At 44.6% G+C, this 24,331-nt stretch overlaps 1 protein-coding gene across 4 annotated transcripts in view; it reads right to left on the bottom strand.

Moving 5' to 3' along the window:
- Positions 1-2,457: 2,457 nt before the first annotated feature.
- Positions 2,458-24,331, bottom strand: part of JHY (junctional cadherin complex regulator) — a 71,516-nt gene continuing 49,642 nt past the window's right edge. For 2 of the 4 annotated variants that reach the window (XM_066606686.1, XM_066606685.1), the window contains exons 6-8: positions 10,311-10,385; positions 7,998-8,123; positions 5,943-6,482 (exon numbers count right to left, since the gene is read on the bottom strand). In XM_066606686.1, coding sequence (XP_066462783.1) covers positions 6,282-6,482; positions 7,998-8,123; positions 10,311-10,385 — 402 coding nt within the window. In that variant the 3' untranslated portion in view covers positions 5,943-6,281. Of the gene's footprint in view, positions 3,244-5,942; positions 6,483-7,997; positions 8,124-10,310; positions 10,386-24,331 lie in introns of those variants that run through there. The other 2 variants (XM_066606687.1, XM_066606688.1) reach the window with 2 other exon arrangements.

Here is a 24,331-nt window from a genome sequence, read left to right as displayed (position 1 = left end):
AGATAGATAGATAGATAGATAGATAGATAGATAGGAGATAGATGGATAGATAGGAGATAGATAGATAGATAGATAGATAGATAGATAGATAGATAGATAGATAGATAGATAGATAGATATGGGATAGATAATTAGATATTAGATAGATAGATATGAGATGGATAGATAGATAGATAGATATGAGATAGATGATAGCTAGATAGATAGATAATAGATAGATAGATAGATAGATATTAGATAACTAGATAGGTAAATAGATAGAGAGATAGATATGGAATAGATATATAGATAGATAGATAGATATGAGATGGATAGATAGATAGATAGAAAGATAGATAAATAATTAGATTAGATATTAGATAGATAGATATGGGATAGATAATTAGATATTAGATAGATAGATATGAGATGGATAGATAGATATGAGATAGATAGATAGATATGGGATAGATAGATAGATAGATAGATAGATAGATAGATAGATAGATAGATAGATAGATAGATGATTACAGACCACTTGGGCGCAATTATTCCTAGTGGTCTGTATACATGTACAGTATATATGTGTTACTTCTTAGGTTAAGAGTCCCATGTACTATACACTGAACATGCGGTTATGTATTTGACCTATTACTGTATTGCTGATTTAGAACATAATAGATATAATCTGACTTTTTAAGGTTTTTGATTGGCTTATTTGTATAATAAATATGATTTTTTTTATAAATATTGTTGTGTTCCATGCATATGATTTAATTAATATTGAGCATGGAGTAATACCGCAGAGAATGATTATTGATAATTATAAGGCCGGGCTCACACGACGCACGCTGCGTGAAAATTGCAGCATTTTACAGACCTATGGACCTGCGTATCCCTGCGTATTGTTTTAACTCCCGTATGCCTGCACCTCGGCAGCGTATTTTACATACTCTGTCCTGCACCGGCTCCCTGGTTTCTTCTTTTTTTTAAAAAAATTCCTTCTTATATTTCCAACAACATGCGTAAAAAATTTCGCAATGGAATTGCATATCCACTACAAGACAGCAGGTCTCATCCGTGTGTAATACACGGTAACAGAACATGCTGCATTCTTTTTTTACATGCATAACAAATCTATGTGAGTGTTAGAGAAACAATGAAAATCTTTGTACTTTTATTGACACCATTTACTGCCTATTGTGTGCGAATAGTATATAATACAAATCTGTTCGTGTGAGCCCGGCCGAAGCCTAATTTTTGCAGTTAGTAAAGTTGAACAGTCAGGCTGGGTTCACAAGGGGTGGATTTGCCGTGGAATTTCTGTGCGGAAATGCGCTGTGGCAAATCGGCCTGCGGCAGCTAATCCCTGCATTGGCCATCCATGTGGACGAGATTTGTCATAAAGCCCATCCACGTGGAGCGGTGAATCCATCTTGGCAAAGCCGGCGCTGCAGTGAAGATTCCCAGGATGCAGCATGTCCATTCTTTTTTTTTCTCTGCTGCGGCCGCGCTCTTCTCTATAGAGAACAGTCCGCAACAGAAAAGCATGCGGCGAAGTTGCTCCCAAATTCGTGGCTGGGTACCACAAGTGCGCTTAGCCAGCGGAAATCTGGCGATTTTTCGCTGCAGCAACACTGCAAGATTTCTGCCAAGAATACGACCCATGTGACCCCAGCCTAATAATAAAGAACAAACACATCAACTGAACAAGGGAATGGTACCAGGAACGAGCACCGCTGACAAGAGGCTTTCCAGATCTGCCAAAGCCAACCAATTCTGAATGTAAGCATTAGTTCTTTTAGGCATCTTGTATAGAAACGAAAAAGTAGCAAAATGTATGCAAAATAAACAAATATGAAAAACATTGTTATTTTACATTTGATGATATTAGGGATGAGCGAGTACACTCGCTAAGGCACATTACTCGAGCGAGTAGTCCTTAGCCGAGTATCTCCCCGCTCGTCTCTAAAGAATCAGGGGCCGGCGGGGAGCGGCGGGGAAGAGCGGGGAGGAACGGAGGGGAGATCTCTCTCTCCCTCTCTCTCCCCGCTCCCCCCTGCTCCCTGCTGCAACTCACCTGTCACCCGCGCCGGCCCCCGAATCTTTAGAGACGAGCGGGGAGATACTCGGCTAAGGCACTACTCGCTCGAGTAATGTGCCTTAGTGAGTATACTCGCTCATCTCCAGATGATATACTTTGTTCCTATATAAGATGCCTGGAAGAGCCGATGATTTTTTGTTTGTATCATTGCAAAGTTGATCCTTTTTCTTTCCATCATTTCTATTGCTTTTTACTTTTGACATTTTTAAAAAATTGCCAGGAAAAACCTCCACATGAAGGGGGTGTAAATTGTGTAAATTAATCCCCCCTCTCCCAAGACTTTACCGCCACTTACATTATATTTGTGATCCGCTGCAGAGAGAGAAGGACATGTTGTATTCAGACAAAAGGAGAATATTTTTTTTTTATTGGTAAAACACAATATCACGGGAAAATCCCCCAGTGGGGACGCCGGGAACGAGGCCTTTACGGCTTTTGTGAAATTTGTAAGAAAATAACTTGTGTTACGAACCAGGAGAAAGCTATTATTTATTTGTCAAAAAAAAAAAAAAGGATGAAAAAATAAAACCGACCCTGTTAGGACTGGTGCTGCTTTCAATGAGCCGTTTACAATATGGCTGCTCCAGGCTGGTCCAGCAACCATTAATTGTTAATGCATTTTGCATTAACCCAGGGAGATCGCAGCTCCTGCAGGCTCAGGATTAAAAAATGATTTCCAGCGTGTTGCTAAAATGGCTGCAGAGCAGCGGGACTCCATTACCTTCCAAGTCGTACACTGTGACTTAAATGGCAATTTAAAATTAGGCCATTAACAATTTGAGGCAATTACGAGGCCTTTTTCAATAATATTATTTTACGTTTTGAATTAACTATCAAAATTAGATGAGATACAAAACTCTGCAGACGGATCCGCGCCGGAGTGACTGACACCTTTCTGCTGCGTTATACGGCAGGTATGTCAACATATAGATGCAAAGGGAGGCCCAATCCACCGTATATACGCAGCTATTCTAGCTGCGTCCCAAAATTGCGCCCATCTGACGGATTGGATTCCAATGTATCCATTTAAATGAGTCATTTTTGGGTGCGTCAAAAAAATTGCGCTGGGAAAAATAGGTCATCGGCGACTGAAAATGGCAACTAATTTTACACAGCAAGTGAAAGGATACGTCTTGCCCCACGAGATACGCTGGAAGCTCCTATAGGGAAAAAAAAGGGAGGGGGAAGGGAGTTTAACCGCGTCGAATGCTGGCAAAGGATTACACTGCCATATGCGCTTTTACGCTTGGCGAATTGTGGCAAAAAATTGCGTGAATGAAGAATAGCTGTGATGGAGTCCTGATCTTAATTAGGGTTTGCTCGTCTATTCACATGAACAGATGCAGCATATTGGCGAAAAAATACGCAGCAGCGCAGAAATCACTTGGTTGGCAGAAATCCTTGGCATGACTGCCAATTAGAGAGGAGCGAGCACGCTCGGTAAAGTCAGTGACTCGAGCGAGCCTCACTCATCTCGATTAACTGCCTTCTCCTCCGAGCTTGCGAAAGTGAAAAGAATCCATTAAAAACAACGGGTTCTACTCTGCGCAATTGTGCTCCTGTGAATAAGCCCTTAGACAAGTACCACCCAAATATAGGGCATGCATGGGAATAACCAGATTTAAATTAGGGGGGGATAGAAAGGGACTTGTTATTTGTATAGCGCCAACTTATTCCGCAGCACTTTCTGGTAATTCATTTATTCCCCCCAGCAAGCCAGGTTCTCATTTTACCGAGTCAACCTTGAGCCGGCTACCTGAACCAAGTGGGGATTAAACCTGCCACCTTCAGGTCATGAGCGAGAGCTTAGGGCTGCATACTGCTGCCTTAACACTCTGCGCTAGACCAGGGTACTTTTCACATGTGCGCTGTCTGACCATATTGTAATTGGTCCAACTATTGACTGACATATCACTCATACGAGTCATTCTGACCAATAGTGTACACGGCACCCTACAGGGCGCTGGCGAGAAATCACTCATAAGTTGCTAGTCATTTTGTTTCAGCTCACTGAAAGGAAGCAACTGGTGAGTGTGAACAGGAGTCATTTATCTATGAACGATTGAGGTCCACAGTGAATGGAGGCGGGCGGCCAGAAGGGATCTCCGGCCCGTGTCACCTCCATTCACTGAATGACTATTGTTCCTGTGTGATACCTAATTATGTATCTTTTTAGTAATATGAATGAAGGGCAATTAGAGCTGTTTTTGACAGACTCACTATCGCATAGGTAACCATAGTGTGAATCTGATATTCACAGGCTACTCTTAAAGGGACTGTACCAAAATTGTGTCTTACCCCCTATCCACAGAGTGAATAGAATTGCGGTCGCGCAATAGCCAGCAGTCCTTCTGAAGAAGAATGAAGCAGCACAGTGCATGTGCGACCACAACTCCATTCTCCCTCCTCCTCACTGCAAGAGGTGCAGTGAGCCCACAGTGAGAAGAGGGGGACATGGGACCCCTGTTCTTGGTATTGGTGCGGTGAGACCCCCACCAATCATCCTGTGCTTAGGTGATGAAAGTCACTCAGTACGTGCTGCATAATTTCTGCAGTAATTGCAGTCGCGTATTTTCCGCTGTGTTTCCGGCCCATGTGAAGGCGGCCTAAGGCCATCTTCATACACAGCGGAAATGCACGGTGGAAATTCCACAGCACTTACATCCCAAGCCATGTAGAGTAGATTTTAAAAAAACCCTTTGCGTCCTGCGGAAAATGTCCGCAACAAATCTGCTGTGTTTTTCGTAAACACCGAGGATTCTAAATCTGTAACATGTCTATTTATGCTGTGGATTTCAACCATTGAAAGGGTTAAAATCTGCAGCAATTCCATAATTAACCCCTTAAGGACCAAGCTCTGTAAATTTACCGCGCCTGGTCCTGGACTTTAATCCCGTCCGATAGCAAAAATATGGCGCGGCAATAAAAAGCCTCTGCTCCTGCAGTCAAGAAAGAGCAGGTCGGATTCTCAGCTGTTAGTCACGACTGAGGACCCAGTGAGAAGGTAGAAGGGGTTTTTAACTGCTTCTGCCTTCTTCTTTTCGGGATACATAGAACTCAATGAGTTTCTTACACAATGCGACCTGTCAATACCATGACCCCAGTTAGAGCAGAGCTGCAGGCTCCTAGCAGACCCAGATCAGCTCTGCCAGTCACTACTGTCACTACAGGTAGATGCTTTTCCCTGTAACTCAGGCTCCCATGGATGCTGCTCCTATAGATTCCCCAGCTACAGTAGAAAAGTGTGAAATGAATAAAAAGACTATGTGAATGACCCCTAAAGGTCTTATATGACATCATGAAAGACATAGATGGTAAAAAAAATCATTACAAAATAAGTTGAAAAAATTACAAAGTAAAATAAAAATATATATGTAAAAAAAAAATGACGCCAACCTGTAATCAGAAATCATACATATTATATATCAAAATGTCTGAAACAAAATGGGGAGCCCATTCCTATACTTTATTTTTTAGCGTAAATTTACTACAAAAAAAAACAGCTAGGAATGTTAAAAAATCATTTTTGTAGGCTTTTATCCCAACAGAAGTAAAAAACAGAAAAATAAAAAAACACAGCAAAACTTATTTTGATAGCTGAAGGGAAAAAAGGGTAGTAAAACCACATGGGTAAAATCCCTAAAAACTGTCTGGTCCTTTAAGTACAAAACAGCTTGGTCCTTAAGGGGTTAAAAAACAAGGTCAAATCCCCAACATTTCGGCCCGGATTTGGCCAATGCGAGTTCTCTGTTAAGGAAAGCCCGCAGCAATTTCACATTGTGTGAAGGTGGCCTAATTGTAAAATAGCTTTTTATATCAATGCCATCCTATATGTGCCATATGATGTCTGAACACGCAGATATGTTATCACTTTATTGTGCACATTGGACGCACCCGTCCGTCCATCACGTATCAATACATCAATGCAAAAAGCACCTGAAGTGACATTTTCTTGGTTTGAAGTTGAAAGTTTGGGGCCCAAATGTAGCGAATCCTGCACTCAGGTGGTCTTCTGTTCAGAAGTGGAGAATACCATCCCTCTCATGGTGAAAAGGGAAGGGACAAAAGGTCCGGCACATTTCTGGTTGGTTGTCAACCCCATCCAGGCTCTTAATTTAGGAACCTGCAGGTAGCACTATAATAAGAGGACTTCTTCCAACATGTTGGCATTCCCTCATCACAGCTCTATACGTACATGTCACAGAATATGGAGGGCGCTCAGGGCAGCCACTGCCATCTTCTCCTTCTCATGTCTGATCTGAAGATCTTCTAGTAGCTTCATCTGCGGGAACAGGGAGTCACAGCTCGCCGCTCGCTTCTCAGGGATGTCCGCTGTTTTCTCACTGCACACTTTTGGTACAGGCTGCGGCCGAGGGACTTTCTTGGCATAGTCCAGGCTCTTAAAGAGACGAATACACAACAACAGGATGAAGTTTGGTTGGAATAGTTTATGTGGCCTTTTCATGTTAATGGATATTACAGGGTTAATGTATAGACACATTACTGCAGACTGAGATGGCATCTTATATTGGTGCAGTGGAGCCCATTTCCTCCCTCATTGGGTCCGGCCTCCTCAATGCCCCCGCGGTGCCCTTCGCCACAACCTATTATCTTGCAGTTACAGTACATGCCTGGCGCTGCATAAGCAACACACTACATCACCCACATGGTCACATCCTGGAACTGAACTCAAGGGAATCAGGGCAGGGAGTTGAAGTGGAAAGGGCTTAGTAACATTGCCGCAGGCTGGAAAGAAGAAAGGAAGATGTAGACACTCATCGTCATTTCCTTTCACTCCATCTACTGGGGAACTACAACTCCCTGCATTCCCCAGCACCTGCATATTTTTAGGACCTGCTGTCAGTTGCAGTTTACTTACAGCTTGGGAACCACAGCATTTCCTTTCCACTTTGTGATGCAATACCTTGTGTCGGTTCATGGGTCATTCTTGCAAACTGTGGGACTATTACATTGCAGTGATGGTGCGTTCGCCCATGCGTTCACTGCTGATGCTGGCGGTTTTATACAATCGACACTCTGCCTTAACGGCTGGGATCAGAGATAACCATGATCCTGACTGTTAGCCCCTCAAGTGCCGTTATCAGTAGCAACCAACACAAAACTGAACACTTAAAGGGAGGCTCTAGTTACCTGTTGTACTGCCTCTAGCTTGGATACAAGATGTGATACCCGTGTGCATGGAAGCTCTAGTACCTTGTTGTACCGCCTCTAGCTTGGATACAAGATGTGATATAGGCGGACATGGAGGCTCTAGTACGCTGTTGTACCACCTCTAGGTTGGATACAGGATGTGATACGTATGGGCATCGAGGCTCTAGTACCCTGTTGTACCGCCTCTAGCTTGGATACAAGATGTGATATAGGCGGACATAGAGGCTCTAGTACCTTGTTGTACTGCCTCTAGCTTTGATACAAGATGTGATACAGGTGGGTATGGAGGTTCTAGTATCCTGTTCTACCACCTCTAGGTTGGATACAAGGTGTGATACGTATGGGCATCGAGACTCTAGTACCCTGTTGTACCACCTCTAGCTTGGATACAAGATGTGATATGTGTGGGCATGGAGGCTCTAGTACCCTGTTGTACCACCAAAACACTCAAAACACCACGTTCTGAGAGGTAAAGGGATAATGGGTAAATGATCAACACTCACTAGTACAAGGGGCTGGTATTTATATGCACAGACCAGTGGTGATTGGCTGGCTGGAGAACTCCAGACCATCAGCCAACCAAATGAACCTCACGTGCAGCAGTGTGCTCCTGGAAACCCATAGAACTACAGGTCCCAGAAGCACAACGTGACACTTACACCACCACCACATAATAACAGGCTATTAATATTGTCAGTGTAATGATGAGAACAGCTGCATTGTGTATGTTACTATGTTACACCTTTTGCCTTGTGCTTTTATTCTTGTCGTTGTGCATGACTTGGATTCCTCGAGGTTTCACTGGTCTGTTGCGGTTTTGCTCTTGGATCACTTTGGCATATTCCTTTTGTTGTTTCAGCTGTTCTTTCTAGAAACAGAGTTGTATGAAAGTGAATGGTGATAAATCTGTCTACAAGAAGGTGACAACATCTAAAACCTTATCTGACACCCATTGTAGTTGGTGGGAGTAGAAAACATGGTGAAACCATAAGGGTCAATATATGAGGTAGAGGCCATTTTGGTCTCGGTCTCACATACAGTAGTTTTACGTCCATGTCAGTCTTTTAAACTGGATAGAAAGACGCCGTGCTCAGAACTTTTCCATCCAGTATAAAAACACGGACAGGAATGGAAATTATGTGATACAGAGATCAAAGAGGTCTCCACTTCACAGGTTGACCCTTTTGGTTTCATCCTGGTTTTTGTCCCCATGCAGTTTTTAGCATAGAAAACAGAAAACGGGATGAAAAGAGTCTTATTACTTCACCTACATAAATATACTTGAAAGAATTTTTTGGCATAGCGATATTGAGACTTTAAAAGATGACTGGGCATGCTCTGCATTATAGTCTAAGGACTCCTGTTTCCATATCTCCAAAGGACACTAGTGGACAATGACTGCCCATATGCATCCACCTCTCTGCTGGCATTAGGGAACCAGGCAACCTCTATTATAAGGATAAATATGCCACGAAAAGTCCATCATTCATCTGATGTCTATGGGTGAAAGCTTTAGATGGGCCACCCTAAGATGGAATGAAGGTTAGTATACAAGAAGGTACCCAAAAAACCTTCCCCAATGGCATCAGCTGGTATGCCGTCTCAGAAGGGTTCCGCAGACATTTACTCTGCAACAGAAGCCTGTAGTAGTAACACCAACTCACCAGAAGAAGTATAGCTGGAGTTAGGTCATATAGACTGGAGGTTCGCAGTGGTGGAGGACGGTATTTAGCATTGGAGGTTAGCATATAGCGGTGGAGGCTTATATGTTTATAGTGGTGATGGTAGTTAGTATTTAGGGCTTGGGCTTACCAAATGTAATCGGATATTTGAGCAAGAATCGAAAGTAGTAATTATTTACATATGTTAATACTTAGTGGGTCTCCTTTGGCCCTACTGACATCAGATACTCTCAGTGGCATACGTTCTACTAACGTCTGATAACTTCAGCTGGTATTTCCCTCCATCTATCCTGCAAACATCTGGTAAGTTCTTTCAAAGAAGATGAATGCTGTTTATATTTCCTGACCTGATATTTCAGTTTATCCCAAAGATGTTCAGTAGAGTACATCGTAAAACAGCGTTGGATTTGTGACAGGGCCCGTTGTCTTGTTGAAAGTATTGCTGACCATTCCCAGAGTATAGCCACATTGTCGGCAGCACATTATTGTCTAGAGTGTCAGGTACACCTCTGTGTTCATGGTTCTTGTCACTACAACCAACGGACTGAGGCCATCCCCAGACCATAACGGAACGTCTGCCATACTTACCTGTTGGCACAACACACTCAGGCAAAAAGTGTTCCCTATCATCCTCCACATCCAGGTACGTCCATCTGATTTGAAGATGGAGTAACACAATTCGTCCCTCCATAGAACGTTCTTCCATTGCTCAACTGTCCAATGATGATGCTCTGTGTATTATTGTAGACGGACTGATGGATCAATGTTATTAGGGCCAAAGGATCCCCCTAAGTATTAACATATGTAAATAAATACTACTTTTGATTCTTGCTCAGGTATCCGATTACTTTTGGTAGGATGGTGTACATACAGTAGTGGTGGAGGCAAATATATGGTTCTGAGATTGCAACATAGTAACATAGTTCGTTAGGCCGAATGAAGACAATGTCCATCTAGTCCAGCCTGTCTATCCTCCTGTGTTGATCCAGAGGAAGGCAAAAAACCCCAAGAGCAGAAGCCAATTAGCCCTTTTGGGGAAAAAATTCCTTGCCGACTCCCTAATGGCAATCAGACTGTTCCCTGGATCAACCCCTAATAGTTCCTACCTGCCTGTAAACCCGGATTAACAGTTAACCTAAGATTTATAACCTATAATATCCTTCCTCTCCAGAAAGACATCAAGTCCCCTTTTAAACTCCTCTATGGATTTTGCCATCACCACATCCTCAGGCAGAGAGTTCCACAGTCTAACTGCTCTTACAGTAAAGAACCCCTTTCTATGTTGGTGATGAAACCTGCTTTCCTCTAAACATAACGGATGCCCTCTTGTTACTGTCGTAGTTCTGGGTGTATCGTCGTAGTTCCTTTCTCACCTTTTCTTCGCTGACAGTGTGGACCGGTCCGAGGCCTCCTAACTTCACCTCCTGATTGAGAAAACTTTTTAACTTCTAGAATAAATAGAAAAAAACACAGATTACAAGCAGCATCAAATCCGCTCTAAAGGTGTTATATACCCATTAGTCTAAAGTGGATCAAAATGGACAACTTATATCAAAGGGATTGTTCGTCAGGTGAAATATAGCAATGAATGATTGTTTTTAGTGACCAATGACAGACCGTCATCATCTGGAAAGAAGTCAGCTCTGGTTAAACATTTTTGTCCAGGAGCTGCTAATCCTTCAATGTATATAATCATACATTTTGTGAACAATTGTTTCCTGTAAGAACGTTCACAAAGTGAAGCATCATTCGTCCTTTATGACCAATTTGAACGAATGCAATGGACAACCAGGACTAAAATATGTTTGGTTGCATCAATTGTTCAACAATCAATCTACTTCCATCTAGTGTAGGGATGCACAACGTTTTCTGATCTGAGGGCCACATTAGCATACTGAACCACTTCCAAGAACCACACGGGTGTTACCATCTGAGACATTTATGGTGTACCCTAAGTATATGTCATAATAAATCGAAGTAAGTTCCACTTCCAGGAATCTCATCTATTAGGAGAATGGGGGTCACCTACCTTCCAGAGAGGAGGGGACAATGCATGCAGCGCTCTCCATTGTAGATGATGGATGTCGAGGTACCGGCTGGCATTTCATAAGTCCTATAAACTACTATAGAGAGGGCGGCATGCAGATATGATGCCTCTACCTCATATACTCATTTCTGGAGAGCCAAACAGGTCAAGGGACTTAATTCTCCTAATATATAGAGGACCCAGACAAGGCTACACAGTGCAGCCTTAGTACTAATCCTAATATAAAGGGGACACAGACATGGCTACACAGTGCACCCTTAGTACTTGTCCTAATATATGGGGACCCAGACATGACTACACAGTGCACCCTTAGTACATGTCCTAATATATAGGGACCCAGACATAACTACACAGTGCACCCTTAGTACATGTCCTAATATATAGGGACCCAGACATAACTACACAGTGCACCCTTAGTACATGTCCTAATATATAGGGACCCAGATAAGGCTACACAGTGCAGCTTTAATATTTGCCTTAATATATAGGAGACCCAGACATGACTACACAGTTCAGCTTAGCATCTGTCCTAATATATAGGGGACCCGGACATGGCTACACAGTGCACCCTTAGTATCTATCCTAATATATAGGGGACTCAGACACAGTTGCACAGTGCACCCTTAGTACTTGTCCTAAAATATAGGGGACCCAGACACGACTATACAGTGCAGCCTTGGTACTTCTTTTAATACAGTAGTGGTAAACCTGCGGCACGCAGAGCCCTCCCTGCTGGCACGTGCTCCAGCAGCTGCTCACCACAGTAGTGAATACCGGCCAAGATGCCGCGGTTCCCCTGCCTGTATCCACTCAGCGGCTCTAATCCCAGGTGCACACTGTGACATCAGTGTGCACCTGGGTCCACCTTCCCTAATGTCTCCTCCTTGGTTCCACGAGAGCAGAGGGGAGGAGGCGTTTGGACGCACACACTGTCGTCACAGTGTGCACCTGCGATCAGTGCCAGCAGCACCGAGCAGAGAAGCAGCGGCGCTTTGACGAGGAAGAGGGGGTTAGTGTATGGGTCTCAGGGGGGCACTATTACTACTGGGGCTGACATACGAGATACTATTAGTAATAGTGTCCCCTATATCGGCCCCAGTAGTAATAGGATTACTACTGGGGGCCGCTGTGGGGCTCATTGTTACTACTGGGCCTGCTGTGGGGCTCACTGTTACTACTGAGGCCGTTGTGAGGGACACTGTTACTACTGGGGCTGCTGTGGGGGTCACTATTACTGCTGGGGCTGCTGTGAGGATCACTATTACTGCTAGGGGCACTGTGGGGGTCACAATTACTGCTGGGGTCACTGTGGAGTTCACTATTATTGCTGGGGCCACTGTGGTGGTCACTGTTACTGCAGAGACCACTATGGGGGTCACTATTACTACTGTGGCTGCTGTGGGGGTCAGTATAACTAATGGGGTCACTGTGGGGGTCACTATTACTACTGGGGCTACTGTGGAGGTCACTATTACTACTGAGGGAGTCACTATTAGTGCTAAGGCCACTGTGGGGGTCACGATTACTACTGAGGCCCCTTTGGGGGACACTAGCACTGCTGTGGCCACTGTGGGGGTCACTATAACTACTGAGGCCACTATGGAGCTCACTGTTACTGCTGAGACAACTGTGGGGGTCACTATTACTACTGAGGCCACTGTGGCAGTCACTATTACTGCTGGCGTATGTTCACACATGGTGGAAATGTGCACCCTTAGTACTTATCTATATATATAGGGGGCCCAGACATGGCTACTCAAAGCACCCTTAGTACTTGTCTGTTCATGTTGTCCTGCTATGTGCCACTCTTCACCCTGACCTGAAAACCACATGTGAGCATCCATGCATAAATATATCTGTGTCCAGATGATTGGGGTGGCACAGAATAACATTGTAGACCACATGTGGCCCCTGGGTTGCATGTTGTGCACCTCTGAACTAATTGTTATGGCCTCTTTGAAACATATTATACATATATATCATACTACGGTATGTAACACTATGCATGTAATGCCTCTTCCTAGCTGTAGATGGCGATGAATCATTCCTGAAGATGTAGCAGGTCGAGGTATCAGATACCTCCTATCTTACCTTTTCATACCTATTTTGAGTTATGCCAAGATAAATGGGCACAAAATGGCCAGCTTTGAAAAAAAACTTTTGTTACTCACAATGCATAACAGAGTAATGCAGATACAGTATAGAATTTTTTTTTCAAAACTGGTCGCCTTGTATTGAGCCGCTGTATCTAAGCCTCTCATGTGTTATGTTATCTGCTGCTGTATCTAATCCTATGAATGGTGATACTGCGTTCAGGCAGCAGTAAGTTGAGGCTGATCATACTACCTACAAAATAGTAGCTGAATTTTTTGTTTTCCGGCGGCTGCTCTCGGCATTCGGGGTGGAGGCAGCATTGGATGTGCCTGGCAGCTGTAATAACACCCCAGGCAGGAACACTCAATAACACACATTAATGTAAGTCAATAATCTCCAGTGAGAGGCTGCCTCGCATGTGGAGAATTACAGAGCGGCAAGAATTTCATTTTCTCGGCAGTGTTTAGTGATATTCAGCCTGTGCTGATCAGATCCATTCTCCGGGCTGCCGCTCGAGGTCTTATCTAGTAATTCAGCCCACAAAACGGGATTAAATATGAAGTTTGGGGTTCTAAATGTTGTACCCCGTCAGGCTCCCCATTCTCCGCCTATGGGATGGGTTCACAGAGGACTGTCTACATTAAGACAATGTAACAAACTATCAGCACCATCTGAAGTTCTAGATCAGGACCAATGCCAGTTTTAGGTTACAGGGCACCCTGTGCAGAATTTTTTATGGTGCCCCCCTTGCCTCCACGGTCAAATGAAAAAATAGTACTATATTGCACCAACAGGCAGGCTGACTGTAGTCTGCTTGTGCAGAAGGCAGCAAGATAGCTGCATACTCACACCAGAGCAGCACAGTAAATAAATACTGTACCAGAACCAAACTCATAACATTAATACAATACCAGAACCAAGCTTGTAACATAAATACAGCACTAAAACCAATCTCAGTACCTAAATACAGTACCAGAGCCAAGCTCATAACATAAATAAAGCATCAGAAAAACCTCATAACATAAATACAGCACCAGAATCAAGCTCGGTACATACATGAAGGACTAGGGCAAGCTTAAAACATGAATACAACACCAGAACCAAGCTCCCAACATAAATACAGCACTAGTTCAAGCTCATAAACATAAGTACATTAAGAGTACCATGCTCAACAGCACATAAAGAGAGCCCTAAAACGAAGCTAATAACAAGATCAGTATATAAATACCGCACCAGAACCAAGATCATAAGTAGAGCAACAGAACCAACTTCAGCACATAACTACAATATCAGAACCAAGCTCATAACATAAATACAGCAACATAAACAAGTTCAGTACATAAATAAAACCCCAGAGCCAAGCTCATAATATAAATATGCAGCGTCCCAAAGGCCACCTAGACACAAGGCCCACACTGAGGAGCTGGGAGGGTAGAGTTGGCACTTGTCACAGTGGCTCTTAGCAGACTCCTCCCCAGAGGGACACACGCCATCTCAACCCAAATACCGCTAGGCCTCCTCCAGGCAATCCTGGGACAGCAATTACCTGTATACGTGTGGTGAACTGTAGACTTGTCATGTGTGATGCCACCGTTCCTTACACATCATCACAGAATCATAGAATAGTAGAGTTGGAAGGGACCTCCAAGGTCATCTGGTCCGACCCCCTGCTCAGGACAGGATCACTAAATCATCCCAGACAGATATTTGTCCAGCCTTTATTTGAACACTTCCATTGAAGGAGAACTTACCACCTCCCGTGGTAACCTGTTCCACTCATTGATCACCCTCACTGTCTAATATCTAATTTGTGTCTCCTCCCTTTCAGTTTCATCCCATTGCTTCTAGTCTTTCCTTGTGCAAATGAGAATAGGGCTGATCCCTCTGCACTGTGGCAGCCCTTCAGATATTTGTAGACCGCTATTAAGTCTCCTCTCAGCCTTCTTTTTTGCAAGCTAAACATTCTAACAGTTGTCTTGTCAATCCCATGATTGGTCATTTTTTCAATAAGTATGGTATGAGATACTTTGTCAAACGCTTTACTAAAGTCAAGATATACTATATCCACTGCATTTCCCTGATAAACACAGTCAGTGATTCTGTCATAGAAGGAAATTAAACTTGTCTGGCATAACTTGTTTTTTTTACAAACCCATGCTGGCTCTGGTTAATTTCTCCATTTTCATCCAAGTACTTGCACATATGCTGTTTAATAATTTGTTCAAAGATCTTTCCAGGTATAGAAGTCAGGCTCACAGGCCTGTAGTTTCCTGGATCCACCCTCTTCCCTTTTTTGAAGATAGGGACGACATTTTTCCCTTTTCCAATCTTCTGGGACTTCTACTGTTCTCCAGGAATTTTCAAAGATCATGGCGAGTGGTTCAGCAATTACCTCAGCTGCTTCCTTTAGTATCCTAGGATGTAATTCATCTGGACCTTGAGACTTGAATTCATTTAAGTTAGCTAAGTGTTCCCTCACCATCCCTCTGCTTATAGATAGCCTACATTCTTTTATTCCCCCAATTGTACAAGGAAGATCAGTTGATGTTCCATCTAATTTCCGAGAGAAAACAGATACAAAATAGGAATTTAAAAGTCCGGCCTTCTCAACATCATTCTTAACCAATTCGCCATTTTCATCTTGCAAGCATCCAATAGCATCTTTGACTTTTCTTTTGCTTTTGACATACCCCTGGTATGATCCTCAGGGAAGAAATGAAAGAAGTCCACACACACAATTAACTTTAGTACCTCAGGCACTGGGAACGGATAGTGACCGGAAAACTTTACTTGAAGCTTGTCAGAGTACAACATTATTGTTCTCAGTAAGAGAAACCAAGTAATCTTGTATATATGATACCTTTTAATGGCTTAAAAAAATACATGATTCATTCAATTATTGTCATTCAATTAAAAGGTATCATATCTACAAGATGACTTGGTTTCTCTTACTGAGAGCAATCACACTTTACCCTACTGCCTAACACGGTACCAAATCTTTTTTTCATAGTACAACGTTACACATGCCAGTGTAGGAAAGACAAAGAATGTGAGGTCAGGGAGGAGACACAGGATGACACCGGTCCTACAGTCCACGTTATCTGTAAGGTACCGCTCCTGGAAGGGGAACACTCCGGAGAAGGATGGGGGTAGGAACACTCTACAGACACTAACTCCATATTTGCAGGCAGCTCTGCATGGTGGACTCTTCACTTCAGTCACTCCTTATAGGTGGAACCAGAAATAGTAGGCCTCAGGATTGCTCTCCTCCGCTTCCATCACTTCACCACATGATGGTTGAAGGTACCCCCATGTGGCCAGCACTCCACACTCAACTGTAGAAGATGATGAAGGATCCTTTCCCGCTCTCAGACACTCACATTTATAGGGTCTAACATACCATATGACAGGACATAAATCGACACTTTTCCAGACGTATCCCAGCCATATTCAGACATTAACCTGTCACATGCTGCAGCTGTGCAATACACATAACAAGAGACTAGACAGTTTGCACAGTGCATCTACACAAAAGACATGACATGTGTGACAATTATGGAGGGGTCAGAAATATAGATTTAGGGCCCCTACAAATACAGTAGCAGAACTACTACCGTATCAAGGAACCTTGATGTACTGGTTGAATGGCCTTGGAGCATCAGAGGGAGGATACAGAGCCAGAAGAAGGATGATTCATGTAGCTACACAAGACGCTGCTGCATAGAGGAAGATTATCTGGCTAGGAGGACCTAAGGGGGGGTGATCGCCCCTAGGCTAAATCTACCTTGTGCCCCCCTAAAAGTTGGCAGCTGGTTCCCTGTGCAACCCCACTGGTTGAACATAGCTAAGGCTGGCCATGATCAGGACAGGACGTCAATAATGTTTTCATGCACTGCCAGCAAAGAGAAATCTTGTTGAAAATGGTGAAGAATTGAAACGCGGAGTAAAAAAGTTGAGAACTTTTTACATAATGCAGATACTAGATACTTCCATACTCAGTCCTCCAATCATTCTGTAACTTGGTGCACCCTCATATCCAGGAGAACCGAGTAAGGAAAAAAGGACTCCGCACTCCCAGAATCGGGGTGGAATGTAATGATAATCCCAGTAGTTAAATGGTTATTCTAACCATATTTTATTTGCTATGAACTTTGCAACGCATTTCGGCGCTGGCAAGCACCTTTTTCAAGCATAAAGGGTGCTTCCCAGCTCCGAAACACGTTGCAAAACTCTTTTTTTCCTTACTTGGTTCTACTTGCTTATGCCCTCTGAAGACCAGCGGGCATTTCTCTCCTAGACGTCTCTGCGGCTGTCCTGGATTAGGCCGGGGATTTTGTGACCAACGAACTGGGACACAAGGTGCTGGTGGGTTCTCCCCTGTATGGGTTCCCCCACCAGGTGAGTGCTATTTGTTTTAGGATTAGATTCTATGAGGCACTGTTCATTTGTTCGTCTCTAGAGTTGAGCGAACGTACTCTGCCGAGCTTGATGCTCGTTCGAGTATTAGCGTACTCGATGGTGCTCGCTACTCGAGCGAGCATCACGCCGTGTTCCACCCCGCCCCAGTTTTGGCCCCTATTCGCCGCTGACGTGTCAGATTTGACCCCTCCCTGCTGCAACGCTGTGCACGTCAACGCTAGTTTGTGGCTGGCTTGGTGGGAGGGGGGGTGAGAGAGAGAGAAAAAATAAGCTCGGCACCCGGCGTCCCACATACAAAAATGCTCCAGTCTCCCATTGTAGTCAATGGGGTTCGTTACTCGAGTAGAGCTCTCGAATTTTACGAAAAGCTCGACTCAAATAACGAGGACCTGAGCATTTTGGTGCTCGCTCATCTCTATTTGTCTCATATCTCGTACAACCTCAGCTTTCTGGCTCTGGAACGGAATGCTAGAATTACAGTGAAAACTGACACACAGGCACAGCATTAAGAGAGAGAGATGAAAGAAGCTAGGTAAGAACCCCTATGGGTTTTGTAGTGGCAGCTGTTAGTGGCGGTCGCCCATAACTTGTTACCATGTAGGAGGCTAAGGTAACTGAAAAGCAAATAAATTGCATATAAAAGACACAAAAACAAGAACTAAAGTCTCATACATTTTTGGGGAAATTAAAGGGGAAATGCTCAGGAACATGATTTAACTCTATACTTCTTTCTAGGATTTAGAAACAAAGGATTCTAAACAATGGCGCACAAAAAGCGTAAGTAAAAATTAATTCTTTAATCATTTAATGTCGGGAGCGCTGAGGTCTCATTAGCTTCACAAAGAATTTCTGCTCAGAGAATGACATTTTATCTCACTGGGTGGAGAGTATTTGCCAGCTTTGCCGCCATGTCCTCTGGATATTCGTACTAGCAGCATAATCGTTCTCTATTAATTATGACCGCTCCTGTTCTTCGCTGCCGTCTTTTCACAGAGTGTGAAAGGCGCACAACTGAGCACGACAAGAAATCCATTGAAAGGCTGCAGCAATTTATAACCTGGAACAAGGTCCTCGACCAGAGACCAGATCGATAACTGCATCAAAGGCCAGGTGGGATACTGCCAGAGGATAAGTGAAGCCTGGAGACACACAGAAAACCTGCACAAATAACCAATTCGACCAGCGACGCGCGAGCCCTCCATGTGTGCGATTGGAATACAGCGCCGTTCATATCAAGTATCAGAAGCATCAGCAAGATCAGGATGAACCGATGATGTACAGTGCAGCAAAGGTGAACGTACTCTACATGGCCATTCAGGTATCGCGGCTAGATAGGCGACAACCGTTGTGGGAGCGGTAATAGAGGTCATAGTGATGGCGCACAATATAGCTGCCAATATGAAACTTTCTCAGACTGCATTGTGCTGTTCCTCTGTTGCTCCTCATGAAAATATATGAGTAAATTGACAAATTGGCATTACTATTCAGATTTTTTTGGTGCCCACCTGACATAAGAAAAGCTAACATATATTGCACTGATATGCAGTCTGCCCATATTCTGAAAGATAGCAACATACCCACACCAGAACCAAGCTCATAACATAAATACAGCGCCAGAACCAAGCTCATAACATAAATACAGCGCCAGAGCCAAGCTCATAACATAAATACAGTAATAATAATAATAATCTTTATTTGTATAGCGCCAACATATTCCGCAGCGCTTACATAGACAGGGGGAACACAGAAAGACAAAATACAAACATTACAGAACCACGGTTACATAGTAATCAGTTGATGGAAACAATAGGGGTAAGGGTCCTGCTCTAACGAGCTTACATACTACTAATAGTGGGGTGATACAGAAGGTAAAGGGCTGCAGATGTGCACGGTATGGCGAAGTGGTAGAGTGAGCGATGTTATACACATAGACAATGGTCAGACATTTAGCCGTGTGATGGCAGAAACGGTGTGACTGCAGGAGCGGTTTATGATGGCTAGCAGGGATTGCAGTCAGTAGGTCAGGGAGCATGTTATCAGGCGGAGTACAGAGGGGTTTGTTTAGGGAATTCGGTATGCCTCCCTGAAGAGGTGCGTTTTTAGAGCACGCCTGAAGTTCTGCGAGTCCTGGATTGCTCGGGTATCCTTTGGTAGTGCGTTCCAGAGGACCGGTGCTGCTCTGGAGAAGTCTTGGAGGCGGGAATGAAAAGTTCGAATGAAAGGGGCGCTCAGTCTGGTTTCATTAGCAGAGCGGAGAGCCCGGGCTGGTTGATGTATTGAGATGAGGGAGGCGATATAGGGGGGCGCTGCACTGTGGAGAGCTTTGTGGATGAAGGTAGTGAGTTTGAATTGAATTCTGTATTTAACGGGCAGCCAGTGCAGTGACCGGCACAGGGCAGAGGCGTCCGAGTAGCGGCTGGACAGGAAGATGAGCCTGGCTGCCGCATTCAGGATGGACTGGAGAGGGTAAAGTATGGTGCAGGGGAGGCCGATCAGCAACGAGTTGCAGTAATCGAGCCGGGAGTGGATGAGGGCAACAGTGAGCGTTTTTAACGTCTCCACAGTGAGAAAAGAGCGAATTCTTGCGATGTTCTTGAGGTGCAGCTGACATGGTCGGGCCAGAGATTGGATATAGGGGGTAAATGATAGGTCAGAATCGAATATGACCCCAAGGCAGCGGGCATGTTGTCTAGGAGTTATGGTGGCGCCACACACTGAGATGGAGATGTCAGGAGGAGGTCGGTTAGTGGAGGGTGGAAATACCAGTAAGTCAGTTTTAGAGAGGTTTAGTTTTAGGTAGAGGGAGGACATAGTGTTAGAGACAGCGGACAGACAGTCGGTGATGTTTTGGAGGAAGGGTGCAGAGATGTCACGGGAAGAGGTGTATAGCTGGGTGTCATCAGCGTACAGGTGGTATTGGAGGCCAAATCTCCTGATGGTCTGTCCAATGGGGGCTGTGTAGATAGAGAAGAGAAGGGGGGCAAGGACCGAGCCCTGGGGGACCCCAACAGCAAGGGGAAGAGGAGGGGAGGTAGAGCCAGCAAAGGAGACACTGAAAGAGCGGTCAGATAAGTAGGAGGAGAACCAGAGAGGGCAATGTCCTTTAGGCCGATGGAGCGAAGCATACTGAGGAGGAGTTTGTGTTCAACAGTGTCAAACGCTGCAGAAAGGTCGAGGAGGATCAGTAGGGAGTAATCGCCCCTCGATTTGGCTGTCAGTAGGTCGTTGGATACCCTTGTAAGGGCAGTTTCTGTCGAGTGTTGAGGTCGGAAGCCAGACTGTAGGGGGTCTAGGAGAGAGTTCTCTGATACCAGTACCATAAGGCCCAATGTCCACGGGTAAAATAGAATTAACAAATCCGCGCAGGTCTCCCGCACGCATGATCCACGCCCATAGGGAATCATTGGACACCCGCAGGTAATTAACCCCTTAAGGACACAGCCTATTTTAGGCTTGAGGACGCAACGATTTTTGGTGGATTTTCTTCTCCATTTTTCAAAAGTCATAACTTTTTTATTTTTCCGTTAACGCGGCCGTATAAGGGCTTGTTTTTTGCGTGGCGAACTGTAATTTTTATCGGCGCCATTTTTGGGTACATTGACTATATTGTAAAATATTTTTTTTTTTTATGATAGCGGGGAGAGAAAACGCATCAATTCTGACATAATTTTTTTTTACAGCGTTAATCATGCAGCATAAATGACACAATCCATTTTTTCTGCGGGTCGGTACGGTTACAACAATACCAAAATTCATTTATTCTTTTTTATGTTTTTCCACTTTTCTGCAATAAAAACCCTTCTTGTGGAAATCTTTTTTTTTCTAAATCGCTGCATTCAAAGTCCTATAACTTTTTAATTTTTTTATGTACGGAGCTCTATAAGGGCTTATTTTTTGCGTGACGAGCTGTAGTTTTTATTGGTACAATTTTGGGGGAACATATGGCTTTTTTGACCACTCTTATTGCGTTTTTAGGGAGGCAAAATGCTATTTAGGCCTTAGTCAGACGGGCGTTTTTAGCCGCGATTTGCGCATGCGCATGCGTCCGGCGATTTTATAAAACCATTGCTTTGCAATGGTATCGGACACATGAGCGCTTTTTATGCGCTCGTCCGATAAATTATAGAACAAAAAATCGCAGATCGCACCTATCTGCGATTCCTGTTCTCTTCTCTATATGCGCTCAATGGGGCGGGCGGCAGCAGCGCCGACCCCATTGAGAACATATAGAAGACAAATCATTCTTCTCTGCCACAGCTGTAACAACTGTGGCAGAGAAGAACGATGTTTGCCCATTGAATTCAATGGAGTCGGCAATACAGCCGCTCCATTGAAAGCAATGGGCTGCCGGCGTGCGCGGGGTGAATTGTCGGGAAGGGGTTAAATATATAAGCCCTTCCCTGCAATTCATCCTAAAATGTGTTAAAATAAAAAAAAATTGTATACTCACCTTTCCGCTGCAGCCGGAGTCCAGCCGCGGCCGCTGTCAGTTCTCCTGAACTGCTTCTTGGCACTAGTCAGCCGGCGGGGCTTTAAAATCCCCGCCTGCTGAATGATCTGCCTCTGATTGGTCACAGCCCTGACCAATCAGAGGCAGGTTTCACTCACACACCCATTCATGAATTCATGAATGGTTGAGTGACTGCTGCCTCTCAGCGCTGAGCCAATCAGGGGCAGGTCTGACTCACATCCATTCATGAATTCATGAATGGGTGTGAGTGAGGCATGCCTTTGATTGGCTCAGCGCTGAGCCAATCAGGGGGCAGGTCTGACTCACATCCCCTTCACACCCACTGCAGGATGGCCGCGCGGAGCTCCGGCTGCCGGGAGAAGGTGAGTATACAATTTTTTTTTATTTTAACACATTTTAGGATGAATTGCAGGGAAGGGCTTATATATTTAAGCCCTTCCCGACAATTCATCCTGGGCTCGCCCGCAGCGCATTGCTTTAAATGGAGCCGGCTCTATTGCCGTTTCCATTGAATGCAATGCGCTGGACAGCTCCGGCCCGTTTCTAATGAAACGCAGCTAGGAGCAGATTTTCGGGCGATTTGCGGGCGACTTGCGCGCACCGGTCACGCGATTTGCGGATGCGCATCCGTCATGCGATCCGCAAATCGCGCGAAAAAACGCCCGTCTGACTTAGGCCTCAGGGAGGCAAAATTTTGCCTCAATTTTTTTGTTTTTTTTTAACACTTTTTTCTCTGCACAGTCAAAAGCACATGCAGCATATTGTACGCGTCGTTACAGACGCGACAATACTAAATATGTGGGATTTAAATTTTTTTACCTTTTTTATGCTAATATGAGAAAAAGCATACAAAAAAAAGTTTTTTTAACTTTTTTTTTACATTTTTCTGTTTTATTCATTTTTCTTTTTTTTTTTTTTTTACACAATTTGTGTCCCACTGGGGCACTTACAGTATAGCACTCATGATCGCTGTGATAAGGCATGGCAGGGCTACTGCCCTGCCATGCCTTATCGGTTACACAGCGATCACAGGCTATGGCAATACAAGACGCCAGTGTCTGGCGTCCTGTTGCCATAGCACCCAGCCGGGCTCTCTGCGATTATATCGTGAGAGCCCGGTGACATCACAGAGAGAGCGTGCTCCCTCTGTGAACCCATCCCATGCTGCGATCTACATAGATCGCAGCAGGGAAGGGGTTAACAGCGGGGGGCGTATCTCCAAAGCACCCCCGCTGTTGCAGCGGGAGGTCGGCTATGACTGACAGCCGGCTCCCGCTGCGGGATAGCGCGAGATCATAAGTAATCTCGCGCTATCCCCAGGACGTAAGTTTATGCCCTGTTGCGGGAAGTACCCTGCTGCCAGGACGTAAACTTACGCCCTGGAGCGGGAAGGGGTTAAATACATGCGGATGTCATTTTTCACTGTCGCGCGGATCGCATGTCATTTCGTGTGGTTTTCCCGCGCGGACGGCTCCCGCGGCTTCCATTGCAGCCTATGGAAGCCATCCGTACCCGCGGTACAGACGCAGCTGTCACTGCGTCCATGCTGTGGACTGCAGAAAAGCAGGAGTTTAAAAAAAAGTGTGCATGGCGCATGCGTACGGCATGCTGCCGGCATGCCGAGCACATCCACCGGTTTAAGAAAGAAGATCCGGCCATGATGGAGGGAAGACCCGCAGCATCCGGACAGGTAAGTATAATCTGCTTTCCTGGCCTCATGTCTGCAGGGCAGGAGGTACCAGCTGTGGGATTCTGTATGGGGAATCCGTGCGGGCGCAAATTTCCCCGTGGACATGAGGCGTAACAAATTTCAGTCCATACATACAGCACCATAATCAAGCTCAGTACATAAAAACACCCCTAGAGACAAGCTCATAACAAAATTGCAGCATCAGATCCAAGCTTAGCACATAAATACAGTATGAGAACCAAGCTCAGTACATACATACAGCATCAGAACCAAGCTCATAAATATAGTGCTTTGACCAATATCATAAGATAAAGACAGCACCTGATCCAAAGTCATAACACAAATACAGAATGAACCAACCTCAGAATGGTTTGCACGGCTAACTGTGTTCACAGACAATGATATCTGAATCCTGAGCCCATGCAGTGATTTGCATTACAGAATCATGCCTGTATGTAATGCAGTGCCGCCTGATGGTCCGTAGATCTCCAGCATCCAATATTGACCATCAGCCTAGTCCCTTGTGCACATGAATTTCTCCAGATTCTCTGGATCTTTTGATGATTTTATGTACTGTAGATGGTGGGATTTACAACGTCTTCACAATTTTACATTGAGGAACATTTTCCCGAAGCAGTTTTTCACAGATTGGTGAACCTCTGGCCATCTTTGC

The sequence above is a fragment of the Eleutherodactylus coqui genome, chromosome 6, assembly GCF_035609145.1.
Source record: "Eleutherodactylus coqui strain aEleCoq1 chromosome 6, aEleCoq1.hap1, whole genome shotgun sequence".
Taxonomy (NCBI): Eukaryota; Metazoa; Chordata; class Amphibia; order Anura; family Eleutherodactylidae; genus Eleutherodactylus; species Eleutherodactylus coqui.
The sequence above is the reverse complement of the archived record's forward strand: the minus strand, read 5'-3'. Positions and strand labels throughout refer to the sequence as shown.